Genomic DNA, 16,706 nt, shown 5'->3' on the forward strand with positions numbered 1-16,706 from the left:
TGAGAGCAGAGCAGAGTAAGAGCCAGTGGGTGGAAGCTGAGGCTAGAGAAATTCAGACCGGAGAGAAAGGGGCAGATTTTTAACAGCATCGCTTTGCCAGGGCTGGGGTGGATTCTCCTCCGAGGCAGGGCTGGATGTCTGTGTTAAAGTTCTGCTCTGGCTCAGCTGGAAGTTCTGGGGTGGCTGCAGGATTCGCGGGGTGAGATTCTGCGTAACCCAGGCCAGAGGGGGACAGACGAGAGGATCGCGCTGGTCCCTTCTGGCCTTCAAACCCTACGATTAGACTCCGACGGTGCGGGGTGTGTGTTCCTCCCGCATGTCCCGTTCTCTGCTGCTCCACCGTGAGCACTGGGGGGCTCTGTCCTTTCCCTGGCTCCGGGGAGCTGATGCAGTTGCGGGACCCAGCCTTGTTCTCTTGCCCTCCCCTGCAGACTTCGATGAGTGCACCATCTACGGGACCTGCAGTCAGACGTGCACGAACACGGAGGGCTCCTACACGTGCAGCTGTGTCGAGGGCTATCTCCTGCAGCCCGATAACCGATCCTGCAAAGCTAAGAATGGTAGGTGGTGTTTTAGCAGCATGGTGTGGCTTCCGGCTGCCTCCAGCTCTCGGGACCTGGGGGTGCATGCAAAGCCACCTGGCTGCCCCGGAGTGTGCGTGGCACTCCTGCTGTGTTTGCACCTGATCTAGGTGTGCGTGTGCGTGCAAAGCCACCTAGCTGCCCCAGAGCATGCGTGGCGCTCTTGACCTGTTTGCACGTGACCCAGGCGTGTGTGTACATGCAGAGTTACCCGGCAGCCACACCACGTGTGCGAGGTGCTTGCATGTAGGCCTGCTGTATGTGCAAAGCAACCAGGCCATTTTGAGCACGCATGTTTTGCGGTTGATGTCAGGAATCGTCACTCCCATGTTACAGCTCGGTCTCCTGCCCCTGGACCTGCTGTGGGGGCTCCTCTGTCCCCTGCATTGGAAATCCAGTCCTCTCGTATTCCCTCTTGCATGGGTCAGGCTGTGGGTTCCCTGCTGAGGCCTGGGGCGTAGATTGAGCAGGAATCCAGCTGCCTGCTTAACCCTCCCTGGCTGTTCTCCCCTTCCCCTTCCAGAGCCTGTGGACCGGCCCCCAGTGCTGCTCATCGCCAACTCCCAGAACATCCTGGCTACCTACCTGAGCGGCGGCCCTGTGCCCAACATCACCCCCACCAGCACCAAGCAGACCACCGCCATGGACTTCAACTACATCGAGGACACGGTGTGCTGGGTCCATGTGGGCGACAGCGCCTCCCAGACCATCCTAAAGTGCGCCAAGATCCCCAACCTGAAGGGCTTTGTGGAGGAGCGCTCCATCAACATCTCCCTCAGCCTGCACCGTGAGTGACTGCATTGGCGCTTTCGCCCCTCCTGCCTCGCCCCTCTCCGCTCTTCCCGCCTTCCTTCTGCAGCATCTATGCCTCTTTAAATGCACCCCTCCCCTCCCACCCCAGAAAGGGGGGACCTGGGGGGTCTGGCCTGGGGTAGTGACCGGCTCTTTGAGCAATTAGGTGCACAAGATCCTTAGGAATCCAGTGGGCGCCGGGGGTCTAACTCTCCTGGGGATCCTCAGAAAGGCCTGACTGTCTTGCGTTAAAGCCAGTCATAACCTTTTTTTCTTTTTTTTGGGTTGAAAAATGTTTGGTTGATTTAAAACAGCTTTTTCCCAAGGGCCTGCGGCTTCCTCCTCCTCTCGCTTTGATCCCTTCCTGCCTCCTGTTTACAATTTCCAATGAGCTGCAAGCGCAGGTCAAACGCTGCGGCCCGGGATCGATCAGCTCCTTGCGCGGTGGTGGGCGGGGGGGAAGGGGGTAGACCCGTGGCTGCTTGTTGTTTTTGTATTTGAGCCCCGTGCTTCTGTTGCCGAAATAGGCTCTGGCTGTAGGTAGTGATTTAAAACCAAAAAAAAATCCCCCAAGTTGAAGCAGCTCCGTGGGGGGAGGCTGAGTCACAGCCAGCCAGACGCAGATGGTGGGTTCAATTCTGTTTGCGTCTCCCGAGCTGTAATGAGAGCGGTTGCCGGGGGCACCGCTGGGGGTCTCAAGCAGGGGGGAGGCTGCAGTTTAACAAAGGTACCGACCGCTGGGATCAGCTGTTCGGCGGAACGGCCGGTGCTTGTTTTATCAATAGCAAAACTGGGGTGTGACTAGGATGTGGGGCTGGTATGGAGGCCGCGGGGGCAGGGGGCAGGAGGTGGTGTTCAGGGCCTTCGGGGTGCGGAGCAGGATCAAGGGGCTTGGAGGGTGGAGATCGGGGTAGACACTGAGGGTGTGGGGGGTTTAACACTCAGCCAGAGGACAGTGTTACCGAATGTGCCGGGAGCACAGGGGGAGGGGGCTTTGCCCCTCTCTGCTCCCCCCTTGTGGTGCCCTGATCGCAGCAACTGAGTCCAGTTCATGCCCATCGAAGGGACAGTGTCCGTGGACTTGGGATCAGCACGCTGCTGGGCGAGGAACTGCAGGGAGTTTGTCTGTCTGTCCCTGACGTGGGAAGGGGAGGGGGTGAAACTCTCTATCCTCCTCCTCCTTCGAAGCCCGGGAGAGCTGCAGCAGCGAGAAGCCGGCGTGGGAGGAGGCCCTGGACTGTGACTCAGGAGGGCGGGGTGCCATTGCCATCTCTGTTCCCTGGCGTGAGTCACCTGGTGGCGTTTGGCGTTACGTGACTCGCAGAGGGATTTGGGGATCTCGCTCCTTTGAAAATACCGCGGCCCCACCTGGGCCTCTCTTCCCCATCTGCGACGTGGGCATCATCCCCTTCCTTTGTCTGGTCTGTTGAGAGTGGAAGCCTGGGCCCCGTTTCCAGCTTCGGGCTGCTCTGATGAGCCACACCTTGCGTTATAAACGATGCTTTTACTCCCGGGGACTGATCTTCGCACCCCAGTAAAACCCCAGGGGTTTGGACCTTCTCCTCGGCCTCATGTGGAGGGTCCTGCGAGGGCACGACAGCGTAGCGAGGAACCTGGGGGAGTGGGATAAAATCCTGAGCCCTCACTGCAAAATGGGTGTGTGAGGAGGAGAAAGATCTTTCCATCCGCCCCTGACCTTTGGACTCTGGAGCAAAGGCAGGTGCATTCAGAAAACTCTGGTTCTAGTTGCAGCACTGCATGGTGGGGGGTGGGTGTGTGTTAGGTTCAGGCCTCGCCCTCTGGTCTTGCAGGCGACAGTCTGAAATGAGGCGGGAGGAGACCAGTCCTTGCTCTTTTTTTGCGTGTGGGGAAGATGGTTTAGTGGGGTTTTTTGGGCACCTCTGAGGAAAAAGGGCCCAGGAGAGGAAGGATTTTTCAGTGGTTAGGCATTATCCAGAGATCAGGATTCAATTCCTGGCTCTGCCATGACATCCCTGCGTAACCCTGGGCGGGTCACGCTCTGTGCCTCAGTTTCCCCACATGTACGAAGGAGATAACAGCACTGCCCTGCCTACCAGAGGTGTGTGAGGATGAATACAGGAGAGACTGACGTGCTCAGATGCTATAGAAATGGGTGGGGGGATCTCTACCTTACACAGCGGGTCGCCAGGCAAAGGTGGGGTCGCACTGTACAGCCAGGCCAGATGCATGTAGCTACCAACTTCCCGACACCAAATGGGCTGGGGTTTGTCTGTGACTTGCGCTTGGGGTCTGTGTACCAGGGGCTGAACTGAGAGACACTCAGCTCCCACTTGGCTTGGAAAAGCTCTTTGAGTCCCAGCTGGTGATCTATTTGAACCACGGGCCTGGAGGTTGACGGGATGCTGACTTCATGTTGCTGATTTGACTCTGGATTACAGACTAGATCCCACTGAATCAGTTGCGAAATCTGAAGCTTCTCCTGAAATCCTGGATTTCTTTCTGCTTTTGTAAAAATGCACTGTCAGGGGCGTGGCTGGGAGCAAACTGATTTCATTGCGGACTCGGGGTTTAGAGGAAGGCCCATGGCGAGTGCTGAATGCTCTGCAGAGCAACCCGGTGAGCCGTTCATGCTGCAGGAAGGATGGGCCAGCGGTTAGGGTTTAGGAGCCCTGGGTTTAATTTCTGGCTCTGCCATAACATTGCTGTGAGACCATGGGTAAGTCATCGAGCTGCTCTGTGCCTCAGTTTCCCCATCTCTCAGATAGCACCAGCCTGCCTCATAGGGGTGTTGTCAGAATAAATGCATTAAAGACTGTGATGTGCTTAGCTACTATGGTCATGGGGCCTAAGAACCATCTATCTTAGGGAGATGCATTTATTTTTTCCCTTGATGCCCCTTTGGGGGATGGGATTAGCACAGGGCACAGGACTCCTGGGTTCCGTTCCTGGCTTTGCCATTGCCTTGCTGCGTGGGCGTGCCATTTCCCCTTTCCATGCCTCAGTTTCTCCACTTATGAATTACTGTTACCCACCATGGTGTGGTGGATTTCTTGCTTGTAATACTCTGTGTGTTTGCAAAAAGCACTAAATTGGTGTAAAACATGATCAGCCTCCCAGAGGGAGTAAGAATGATGCTGCTTTGCCTCTCCTGGGAGTATCTCCTCTTGCCAGAGGGAAGTTTTGATACACAGCCTCAATTAACTTTCTGTGATAACCCCAGAGAGCTGAGAAGGCGGAGACCTGGGGCCTTACAACGATTTCGGCTGCTGGCTCAGTCTACCCTGTTAGTCATGGTAGCAGAGACCTGCAGTTACTGAAAGGTGTCTGCAATCAGCTTAATCACAGGTGTTCCCGGTCTGGTGTTTATCACAGTCCCAGCGTCTGGGATGGGTGAGGTAGTGTGTGATCTGATTGTGTATTATACCAGCGTGCTGTGCTCCTTTTCTTTAAAGCAGTCTCTCTTCAGGAATGAGCACTTCCCTCTTGAGTTATGCTCATTTAAAGCAGGTCGGGGCAGCGGGGGGCGGTTTGCTCTTGTTTTGCTGCTGGTAACTTGCACAGAGGAGGAAGTGAGAGCTGATGGCTGACATTTGGAGGATCGCTTTCTGGCCTCCCGAGTGCACCGACTTCTGCCAGAGCTATCTTGTTCGGAGTTGCCTTCAGCGAGAGGAACGTGCCGCCCAAGCGGACGGGATGCTGTCAAGCCAGGAGAAAAAACGGAGTGTGTTTCAAGTCCACCTTTCCTCACCCGCCTTCCTACTGCAGCGCTGCAGTTGAGTGCGGGCTGTGGGTTCCACCCCCACACTGCCATAGAGTCCCCTTGTGAGCTTGTACAAGTCGCTTCACCTCCGCAGGCCTTCTCTTGTCTATTTCGCTTGCAAGCTCTTCATGGCAGGTGCAAATCCAGGGACTTCAGTGGAATCACATCCACTTACGCAGGACCGAATTGGCCTGTTAAAATAGCCATAAACACTACACATAAGAAATTTGATGGAGGCTTTCAGAGTAAAATCAGTCGTACTGGAGCTTCGGACTGAAGTCTGATCTGCGATTTAAATTGTGGTAACTGTTGAGGTGAGATGAGGAGGGTGTGTGCACAGCACCTATGAATAATGCAGCGTTTTGGGGAGAAAACCCATGTGAGGCTTAACAATAATTTACCACTTGTCATGGATGCAAGATTCCAACCTCAAGCGTCCCGAACTCCTGAGTCTGGCTCCCAAGAAGTTCTGAGATTTAAATAAATAAATAAATTTGGGATTCTTTTTATTTGACGTCTCGTTTCTGAGCTGCGGGGTTCGCTCGTGTTTCCAGACTTTTCTCCATAACCATGAGGACGAGAAGCTTTTTTTTTTTTTTAAAGTTCGATTCTCATGCAATCGCTCGACTCCAGCAGCTGGGAATTAAAAGCAAAACAAAAAAGCCCTCCTTCAACAACGCAAGGTGCGTGATCGAATCAGGAGAGCTGGCGGCACCACCGGTGGTTATTTGGCTTCCGCGTTTCACTCATCTTGGCCTGTGAAACTAGACAAGTCAGTTTCACTTTCTGCTTTGCCTGCGTCAGTTTGAGTTTCCGACTCTGGGGAGAAGTCTTTCGGGTTTGTTTATAAATGCAAAGCTTAAATAGAATGTAAAGTTTTATAAATGCTCCCTTTACCTTCTGGGCCTAAGCTGTTCTGTGTTTAAGAGATCTGTCCTTACCATGATTTTATCTTACAGGAGAGTAAAGCTGATCTGTAAATCCAGTTAGCGGCTCCTTTATTTACTCGCATATGGCATTTATCTACTGACAGCAGGAGTCAGGCTTCCCCAGCGCCTGCTGCTAATGAGGTTTGCGTTAGCATCTGATGGGGGAAATCCCAGTGCTAAAGGGTTGAAAAAGACCAGCCTCCCAGCTGGCGTTGCTATGCTGGAATGATGAGTTGTCTGTCCGGTTCAGATAGGAGCTGCGCATCCATGGTTTTTTTGCTGAGAGATTAGTGTGACTGGCATGGCAGGAGATCGGGTAAGTTAGGGCTCTCAGCAGAGGTTGGCAGGAACCCATGTGCATGGATCTTTCCATTTTCCTCTGCTGCTAACTTTTTATTCAGCCAAATGGCCTGGATACAGATTAATTTCTGTGATGACAACTCCGCTTGCGCCTTCAAATGCAGACTGCCGGTGCGACAGCGCTTGGATTGGGAGCGGTCACTGGAGCTGGTTTCGCTTCTGCCCCAAATGACGCGGTGAAGATCCGCACGGTGTCTTGCAGCCATTGCACACCCAGGGACTAATTTTCCTTTCACGGATCACACAAGTCTTGCCCTGTCGACACGGAGGGACAGAGAGAGAGAGATGGTGCGAAGGAGGAACGTCTAGTGCAGTAGCAGGGAATTGCAAGTTGTTGGGTAGGCTGCAGGAATGACCGGCTGAAATTTCTGTGGCTTGTGTTACGCAGTTGGGACGGGTCCCTCCATACTTTATAATCTATTTATGATCTATTTCCCTATGTTAAGTATCCTCACACCCTCTCGTCAACTGTCTAAATGGGCCATCTTGATTATCACTTCAAAAGGTTTTTTTTCTCCTGCTGATAATAGCTCATCTTAATTAATTAGCCTCTTACAGTTTGTATGGCAACTTCCACCTTCTCTGTATGTGTATCTATATCTTCTTACTCTATATTCCGTTCTGTGCTGTAGCCCACGAAAGCTTATGCTCTAAGAAATTTGTTAGTCTCTAAGGTGCCACAAGGACTCCTGTTCTTTTTGCGGATACAGACTAACAGGGCTGCTACTCTGAAACTTTATAATCTGTGACTCTTCGGGGTGTGGGCTGGGTTAGCGGCACATGGTCCAAGCCACTTCATTCTCATCCTGTCCTCTTTAAATCTTCCTTTAAAAATAAAATCCCTGATGTCACACTGCTGCGTTGGAGCATTGTAGAGGTTCCTTGCGGACTGCACGTCTGTGTTTGTACAGCTCCTGGCACAGTGGGGCTCTGGTCCATGGCTGGGGCTGCTTGGTGCTACAGCAGCACAAATAATTCATAGTGATCATGGCTGAGAGATGCTGAAGCCAGTCTTCTGCCCCCTTCTAGGCCCTGTTTTTTCCAGTGGCACCAGCGATATTGCGCAAACCAAGGCATGAGATCGAGTTGTTTGTTTGTCTCTTGGGTTTTGAGTTTTCCTCCCTAATCATGAGGGCTGGAAACTTACTTTTTATTTAATAATAGTAATAATAATTAATAAGAGAGAACGAGGGGGAGGGGTGAGATTCTAATGCAATAAGGAGATTCTGAGGGGTGGGGATTTTTTTTTTAAAAAAGAGCCCCACATCTACCAAATATTGTGAGCGTTGGTAGTGCTGAAGCATGGCCTGTATCCCTGGTGGTTGAGTTCCTAATACAGAATGCCAAGGATAAAGTTAAGGGCCTGTCTTGATTAGAGACATTCGCTATCTGCATGTAGCTGTTGGGAGCACCTGGCCGTAGGTGACTTCATGGGAGGAGTCCGCAGCACAGCTGGGAACGGAAGCTACACTCCTAAGTCCCAGGCCAGCGCTGTAACTGTGAGACCCCCTGGCCGCGTTGGGCTGCGAGAGGAGCCCGATTTGCAAGTGCTTTAGATTCTCTTTCCCCTTTCCCTGTCATGCGAGTGAGTTTGAGCAGCGTTTTCATGCTTCTGCCGGCTGACATGCGGCTTTAAGTTGCTCTTGGAGAGGATCTCTACAAGCGAAGTCGTCGTCGTCCTTCTTTTGAACGCTCTCCTTCGGTTGCAGCATTTTCGCCCGAAGCCGGAGCCGATCTGCTTTCAGGAGGTTTCGGGCAGGTGGTCTGAAGCCAGGCTGCGTGCTTCCAGGTGCTCCCAGACTTTCTGCGGCACTTCGTTAACTTCACAGCGCCCGTTCGAGGGAGCGTTCGCTCGTTGCCTCTCGTTACTCTTCCAAGATGAAGCTAGCAGCTTCCTGTGCTTCGGTGCTGGCACGCACACCTGGTCTAGGGGCAGCATGCTGCGTTCATCAGGCCACTTGGGTACCGTTCCCACCTCGGAGCTGCTGTATGTCCGTGGGCACGGGTTGCCTCTGTTTCCTGTCTTGTCTGTTTCGCTTGCCAGCTCTTCGGGCGGGGCTGCTTCTCCCTCTGCAGCGTGGCCGGTTCTGGCGATCGTACTGCGCAGCCGTGTGGTGTTTGGTGTTTTTCCTTAAAGCCCCGTCTCTTCCGATGATTAGCAGGCAGTGCGTGGTACCATTCATCGGTTATCAGGGATTGGGAGTCCACGGCTGTCCCCAGGCCTGAAGATGAACATTGCCCCTTCCAAGCAAAGCCTGGACGGGAGTTCTCGTCCTCTCGGTGATGGTGACTCGGTTCGATCAAGTGGGACAGCGTCCCAGCCCCCCACCGCACTCTGCGCTCAGACACACCAGTGCCGTTATAAAGGCTCCCTCGTGGGAGAACAGGGGCCTGTCCAGCCCTTCAGGTCAGGCTCCTCACACTGCATCGATTCCCCTTTGATTTCTGTGTGGCTGGGCACATTGCACCCTCTCCCTGTCCCGGACGACTTGGACAGAGCTGGCCGGGGCTCCGTTGTCTGTGACTTGGTCTAGGTTCTGCCCAACCCTGGTCCCCAGGGCAGCTTGCATCCCAACGGCCACGTTCTGTTTTAAGCTGCGGCTCCGGATTGGGAAAGGGAAAGGTCTCGCTGGGCAAAGCAGGGCGGGGAGTCAGACCTGGCCTGCTAGAGCGCAGAATAAGAGAGCCTTATTTTTCCTTGGGTACTTGGATTCCAAGGAGGGGAACTCCCCCCCCCCCCCCCGCCTTCCTTTTCCTTTTTCTCTCCCTTTTTTTCTTGTTTCTCATGTGTGTTCGAAAGTTCCTGCTCTGTTTCTAATCAGCCAAATCCCTGGCAGGAGCTGAATGTCTGCTCGCATTCAAGGACAAAAGGCGAAGGGGGGAGGAGTCGTTTTTCGGCAGCTTGGAACGGTTTGCCTCCCTTGAACAGTCGGCCCAGTGTGTGGTTGCTGCTTTCCCTCGCTCGGGGCTGGCCGCTAAAATGGAGCGGGCTGTGATTAAGCTCCCCTGCTCAGCAGTGGCCGCCCCTTTCGGCCCCTTGCCTTTGGAACGTCTCTGCCGTGGGCCGCTGGCTAAACGAACGAGCCCATTGGATGAGCACGCGTAGGTGACGCGTGTGCAACATCCGGGCCTCGGCCTGGAAAGTGGGATTTTCAGCAGAGGTTGGTGTTGGTCTAACTTGGTTCCCGATGTGCGGGAGAAAGGAAGGGTGGCCCAGTAGCTACAGTGCTTGCATGGGTTTGGGAGACTTCTGCTACTGGTTTCCTTTGGGCCAGTCACTTCGTCTCTCTGTGCCTTACCCCCATTTTCCAGATGGGAAAGTAACAGCTCTGGTTTGCCTGACGGGGCTGTGTGAGAACTAACACATGGTGAGGAGCTCAGATGGACGGAGGCCAGCGAAGTACCATAAAACTCTGGTGGCAACGTTTATGTAACTCAACCTCAGACCCTCTCTTTGGGGTTGGGCTGCTCAAGGGAACCTATGGGAGTTGCGGGCCCGGATTCCATTGAAATGGTGCATTTGGGGAGGAGGTTGTGGTAAGTGACGTGGGGGCTGGTGAGGTTTGGGCAACGGCACGGAGAAGGAGGGGGATGGGTTACAAAGACCAATAGGGTGAGATTCTGGCCCCCGGGTGGGATTGAGGGGACGCTGAAAGGGGAGAAAGATGCTTGGGTACCTTAGGGGAGCAGAGCTCGGTCGACACAGAGCGCTATTGAAAATCTCACCCCGAGGCTGAGCAGCCTAGAGGGTTTAGGTGCCAACTCCAATTAAAACCCAGTTAGATTTGGGTGCCTAACTCCCTTGGGCACCTCTTAAAAATCCCAGTGTACATGTTGGTTTAAAGCCCTTTTTTGGCTACATGATCCTATGGGAAAATAAGCAAAGTGGCCTTACACGAGTGTGAAAGCTTTTGCACTATTGCCAGGACTGGCTGTTGGCACTGGCTGGAGTGAGGTGTAGGGGAGGAAGGCAGCCCCTGCCAATGCATCCTAAATCTGACCTGCAGCCTTCCCCCACCCCCTGAACTCAGCCCTGGGCCGCCCACTTAAGCTGATCCATCCCTGCCCCTGCTATTCCAGCCCCTGGCTGCTTTTTGTGCTGGCGTATTGGGAGCAAAGCTTACTGAGCAGCTGAACGAGTCTTGCCAGACGCATTTCACCAGTGAGCAGAGCAGGATTGAAATTCCTGTTTCCTGGACGCTGGTGCGAGAGCTTTGCCGTGTTAGCAGATCCCCAGAGCTCTCAGTGTGGGTGCAGTGTCTGCCCTGGTTTGGGGGGAGGCAGCGTCCGGATCATTAAAACGGGGCTACTCTCGGTAGCTGATCTCTCAACCGTGGGAGCTCTTCCAGTTGCAGGCAGGTTTTATCCTGGCGAGCGGGTGTTCCTGGGACAATGTCTCATTTATTCCCAGTAGAGTTTTCAAAGAATTTCAGAGCCAGAAAACCAAAAAACCCCACAAAACTGCTTTCAGGTTTGTAGGCTGCTGAATTCTCCCAGCTTAGGAGCAGGCTGGCTTTGGAGACGGAGTGATTAATGCCCTCTCTGTGCCACCCAGCGTCCCATTCAAACCCCGGCCTCTAAACTCCTCAGGTACGAGCTGTGCTGCTGGCAAAAGCTGCTGGATGCAGAGGTGTGGACTGGGCTAATTAATGTGGGTGGCATCCAGAGACCTTGTTTAAAGGCTTTCGCTACCCCAGGCCGGCCGAGGCCGTCCATCCCCCCAGCATGGAGACAGGGTACCAGTATCAAGCGCTCCTGCTGGTCATTGCGGATTCCCCCATGGGAAGGGGAATAGGTTTTGGGGTTCTCTGTGCCGCACCTTATGCAGAAGAGCAGCCCAGACCTAAAACCGCTGCCCTGTCCTCCCTTAAAGCACATTTCTGCTGGGATGCCTTCCATAAGCCTCTGGCTGTGGTTAGACAGCGGGGGCTGTCACAGCTGCTGTCACACTGGTCATCACCCCCGCACTGTTACCTGGTGCTTTCCCAGCCATCTCTTACGGCACCTGTTCTTTCGCAACTTACCCAGAGAGGAGAAACTCTTTGGGGTCGGGACCAGCTTTTTGCTCCGTGTCTGTACCGCACCTTGCCCAGCAAGGCCCTGATTTCTTATTGGGTGAGAAGTATGACCCCTAGCGGGTAGGACATGGACGTAGGATTTGAGAGACCTGGGTTCAGCCCAGCTCAGCCCTTCGGTTACCTTAATCTACCCTGGGCCTCAATTCTCCAGCTCTAAAACGGGGAGGCTAGAACTTCCCACAGTGGGGTGTGAGGATAAAATCCATCCATGACTATGAAGGGCTCTGAGAGGAGGGTCAGAGAAGCACCTGTGCAGGCAGGTGCTTCGCAATATGAACCATAAATAATTGTCTGAGACACAGCTGTGTTAAATGGGGCCAGGTCAGCTAAGCATTTCTGGCAGGGCCAATCCTGGCGATCTTCTCACAAGCTCCTGGAGGCGGGTAGGTAGGTGAGAATCTGCATGTTCACTTTCCAAAAAAGCAAGTGTCTAGCCCTGGTGGCTGTGCAGAAAGAGTTGAAAACATGACCCCCAAAAGCTCTTGACACCAGAAGGCAACTGAAGAGAACCCAGGATGGTGTTTTTTAAATAAATTTTATGATTTTTGTGCCAGTCTCGTGATTATTGTGCAGCTTGACTCATGACTGTTGAACGCTTGGGACCAGCCATGCGGTGGTTCTGGGATGTGCCAAAATCCCGTTGGAGCTGGATACGTTTAACACCATGGAAGGAACTGATCTAGATACGGTCACTGCATGGCTCTGGGCTTTATTTTTGCTTTTCAGAAGATTGATTTAAAAGGAGCTTCAAAAGAATTTCCCCAGGCCCGGAAAAGCACTTGGGAAGAGTCCGCAAAACTGCCACCACGGTAACAGAAATGGGGGTGGGGGACGCAGGTTGCGCTCTGTTTTCATAGAGACTGCGCGTTGGTGGGGCCGTGGGCTGGATCCCAAGCTGCGTCCGCTGGGACGTTGGCCTTTCGGTGGGACCGCTCCAAGAGGTGGCCGAGAGGTCTCCTTTTTTTAAAATTTCGTTTTGCAATGAAAACAAACAAACAAAAACCCCCAAACCCCAGGAAGGGGGTGAAACATCCTCCCGAAACTGCTGGCATCTGGCCACTATTAACAGACTTTCCTGGGGCATCATCTACCTGAACAAGCCAGTCTAGGAGACTCCAGTTCACCCCATGACAAACAGCAATCTGTTCTGGTGCCAATCAACAGAAATGCTCTAGGGTTCGAGACAAATTGATTTCAGGGGGACGTGGGGCTCTGTAGAAATCCAAGTGCATCTCTCTCCCCCTTTGGCATGGAAAGCTCTCTTTCTTTCTGGCTGCCTTGCATGCCCCCCGCCAAGAAAGAGACACTGACATGAACATACTTGGCAAGAGAACAGAGCGATTGGTAACTTTATTTGATGACTCTTCTCTTTAACTATTTAAGAGCTGTTCGCGTACCAGAAACTCAGGATTAATAAGACTCGGACTTTTCAGCTTGGAAAAGAGACGACTAAGGTGGGGATATGATAGAGGTGTATAAAATCATGACTGGTGTGGAGAAAGTAAACAAGGAAATGTTATTTACTCCTTCTCATAACACGAGAACTAGGGGTCACCAAATGAAATTAACAGGCAGCAGGTTTGAAACAAACACAAGGAAGTATTTCTTCACACAGCGCACAGTCAGCCCGTGGAACTCTTTGCCAGAGGATGGTGTGAAGGCCAAGACTACAACGGTTCAAAAAAGAACTAGAGAAGTTTATGGAGGATAGGTCCATCAATGGCTATTTGCCAGGATGGACAGGGATAGTGTCCCTAGCCTCTGTTTGCCAGCAGCTTGGGAATGAGCAACGGGATAGATCACTTAATGATTCCCTGTTCTGTTCATTCCCTCTGGGGCACCTGGTATTGGCTGCTGTCAGAAGACCAGATTCTGGGTGAGATGGACCTTTGGTCTGATCCAGGATGGGGTTTTTAGGAGCAGGGAAAATACCTCTCAGCCCTGGCACACGGGTTGGGCCAGCAGACTCAGCCTGCAGAGAGGGAGAGGATTGTGTCGTGGTTTAGGCAGCTGCATGCTATTCTGGAGAACTGGATTCTGTCTCTGCTACTGCCTAGCACAGGGTGGGTCCTGGGCCGTGACTGGAAGGCCTAGGGGCTGCCCTAATACACCGTATCATTAAGGTTTCACGTGGCTTTGGAACTGTCTGATTCTTTTGACGCAGTTGTTTTTGGGATGTAATTAGGAGATTGCATCGAGGGGACAGCGCTGAGGGAGGTGGGTTGCAAGCATCCAAGTGCGTCTCTCCCGTCTGGGGTTCGGTGCTGTGAAATGGCTGGGATCAGCTTCCCGATGCCCATCCCAGAAGTGGGGGGGCCCCCCCGGTAACCAGCTCATTAGGAGTGCTGGAGGTGAAGTGTGTTTTTTTCCACACTGTCAGACGAGGCCGCAGTCAGAGGCTGGAGCAGCTGGAGGCTCTTGTCTGGCTCCAGCGACTGGCATCGGTCCAGTAAGAGACGTAGCCGTCGGGGTTGCGTGTGCTGTACCTTGGGCTCGCGAAGGAGTGCGCTGGTGCTGAGAGGTTTCCTAGGGGCAGTGTGCTCTGGAGGGGGCAGCTAAGCTGGGGTTGGGGACGGGCATCTCTCTCCTTTCCTCTCGTGGGGAACCTTCCTAGGAGTGGTGGAAGGACTTGCCCGGGGTGCAGGGCTGGGAACAGAGCCCAGGGCTTTCCTTGCCACTCCCGAAGCGCTGCGAACCCTGTGTGTGACAGACCTTCCCGGGCTGCTGCAGGGGTGTTTAAAGGGCCCCGTGGACCCTTGACTGGCTCCCGGTTGTTGCTTGGCGTGAGATCTCTCCTGAGCTCGCCCACAGTCACGTAGCCAGCCGGCGGCGAGGGAACGTGGAACAGCTATCTCCTGGAGCATGGGCGGGCTGTGGTTAGGGAGCGAGCGGATGCCGTACCTGGGGCAGGACATCTTTCCATGCAGGAGAGATTTTTCTATTAAGGCAAAGCCCTTTGCAGGGCTTATGCGAATTTCCTCTGCGAGCTAATGTCTGAATTCCCCACGCTGCAGCTTCCTGAGCACTGAGCTGGGGGAGCGGCTGCCACCTGGTCCTTCAAGGCTTAAAGTGGCAGGGAAAGGAGATTTTTGTTGTCTTTTTTCCATTCCTAGGACCTAGGGTTCAACTGCCGACGGACCAGCTACTCCGGGCTCTGCAGCCTGGCAGGGCGCCAGCTGTCAAGTCCTGGTTAAATGGGCTGTATTAAGATTGTATCTTGCCAAAAAAAAAAAAAAAAAGGCAGCAAAGCCTCCGGTTACATCAGAGTGTTGGCTTCACGAGGGGGCAGCGGGCTTGTTAGACAGCTGTCAGAAACCCACACGTGAGAGCCGCTGAAGGCTCCGGCCTCTGCGTTCCCATCCTGGCCTCCGCAGCGACTTGCAGCCCGGGCACGGGCGCGTAATTCCTTTTCGCGGTGATTATTCACCCTGGCGAAAGACGTCCGATTGGCAGCCTGGGGAAGGGGGAGGGCTGGGCCGGTCTTTCTCCACCTAGCACAGGTGCCTTCCAGAATGGCTGGTGGCGATTTCCCCCGCAGGTCCGAGGGGTGGCGCCGTGTGGGGCGAGCTGCATTGCCAGGTGACTGAAATAAACAAGCGAAGCTAATTATCTTGGTAATTGGATTCCTCTCCTGGCTGGGGCCGCGTGCTCTGCATGTTATATTTAAAATGGGAGTAATATGTTTGTTTAGCCATCTTTTATCCCTATCCCCCTCCCTCTGTCTGTCTGTCCATCCCCATCTCTCTGTCCAGCTGTCCTTTGTCTTTCTCACTGAGCCGGTGAAGACACATTTGAGACAGAATTTAACCCGACTTCCACCTGCAAACCAGCACCGGGCATAGCCCCGCTGGGCTCTCCCGGGCGCTCTCTCCCCACAACCATCGTCCTGGTTTTCCCCTCGTAAGAAGACAGTCGGTACAAGCCACCCTGGCAATCCCGACCCCCCTGCGCGCTCTCTCTCTCTCTCTCTCTCTCTCTCTATCTGCAGCCAGGTGCCTAATTCTGTGGAATAGCCTCGCTGGGGGGTAAAACATGGTCCCCTTGACGCCTCCTCGCCCTGGCTTTCCTGCTGCAGCCCGTCTTGGGCCAGGAGGCATCGGCTACGATAGGAGGAGGTGGCCTGGGGTCTGGAGGCGGTGGGCATGGATTACGGTGCTCAGTGAGGCTCTTTTGAGGGCCCAAAAATCTACAGCAGACACTAGAACCCAGGCACCGGTACCGTTGTCCATCTTTCTATGCCTAGGCCCAGAAGCCGGGTCCCTGGAGTCTCAGCCCACGAGACCAGTGACTCTCAACCTTTCTGATACCAGGGTCTGGCTTGCTGCCTTCCTACACTGTGACGGGGCGATCTGAGGGACTGGCGCCGGTCCATGGCCCGGTTGTTGAGTATCTGCACTAGCCCACAGCATCTGGGGCTATACACGTGGGATCTGTGATGTAAATGAGCACATCAAGATCACTCAGAAGCCGTTTTCCTCAGGCTGTCTGTGAAGAATTGATCGATCGTGGAAGGTGCGTCTGGGACGTCTCTCTCTGTAGGGCCCCGTTCTTAATTTCGTCATCGCACCGTCCCGCTGGCAGATAAACAAGGCTTGGATGTGCTCCTGTCTCCCGGGGTGGGCAATGCCCCTGTCCAGTTTTCTCGCAGCAAGGTGGGGGGAGCAGTCCCCGAGCAAGCTGGGGAAAGAGCCCTGATTGTTAACTCCACAAGAATCGTTAAACTGTGCGCGTGGCTCATAAGTTAGAGCCAAATGGGACCACGGAGCCAGATTTCCACCCAGTGTTCCCTGCATGGAGCTGGACGAGTCTCAATGAAATCTTTTGGAGAAAGATCTCCACTGGAGGTGTAAAGCCTCCACGCAATGGAGAACCCAGCTCCCCTTGGTCCAGCCACCCCAGTGCTCCGTTACCTTGACTCTTAACCATTTGTGCCTTTAGCGCCAGGGTGGAATTTTTCTGGCTTCAATTTCCAGTCAGCGGATCTTACTGTGACTTCGTCTGCTAATGTAAAGAGCACCCGGAATCTTTTCCCTGTGACTTTTCTCGGCAGCGATCAAGATTTTTAAAAAGGCTCCCATGCCATGTCCATCAGAGCCCTGTGTTCAGCAGCTGTAAATGGCAGGCCTGTGGCTCAGCACCCAAAATTGGGGCCAGGTTTTCAAATAGCTGTTGGAGTAGCCAGATGGTTCCAAAGCGATCAGCCCTCAGCAGCCGTCCATTGAGA

The 16,706-nt window shown here is 53.7% G+C and overlaps 1 protein-coding gene across 3 annotated transcripts in view; it reads left to right on the forward strand.

Annotated features, from left to right (window-relative positions):
• Positions 1-16,706, forward strand: part of LRP1 (LDL receptor related protein 1) — a 177,916-nt gene that overhangs the window by 65,743 nt on the left and 95,467 nt on the right. For all 3 annotated transcript variants that reach the window (XM_074934762.1, XM_074934763.1, XM_074934764.1), the window contains 2 exons: positions 432-560; positions 1,105-1,368. In XM_074934762.1, the coding sequence (XP_074790863.1) occupies positions 432-560; positions 1,105-1,368 (393 nt within the window). The remainder of the gene's footprint in view (positions 1-431; positions 561-1,104; positions 1,369-16,706) is intronic.

The sequence above is a fragment of the Natator depressus genome, chromosome 20 (genome assembly GCF_965152275.1).
Source record: "Natator depressus isolate rNatDep1 chromosome 20, rNatDep2.hap1, whole genome shotgun sequence".
Lineage (NCBI taxonomy): Eukaryota > Metazoa > Chordata > Testudines > Cheloniidae > Natator > Natator depressus.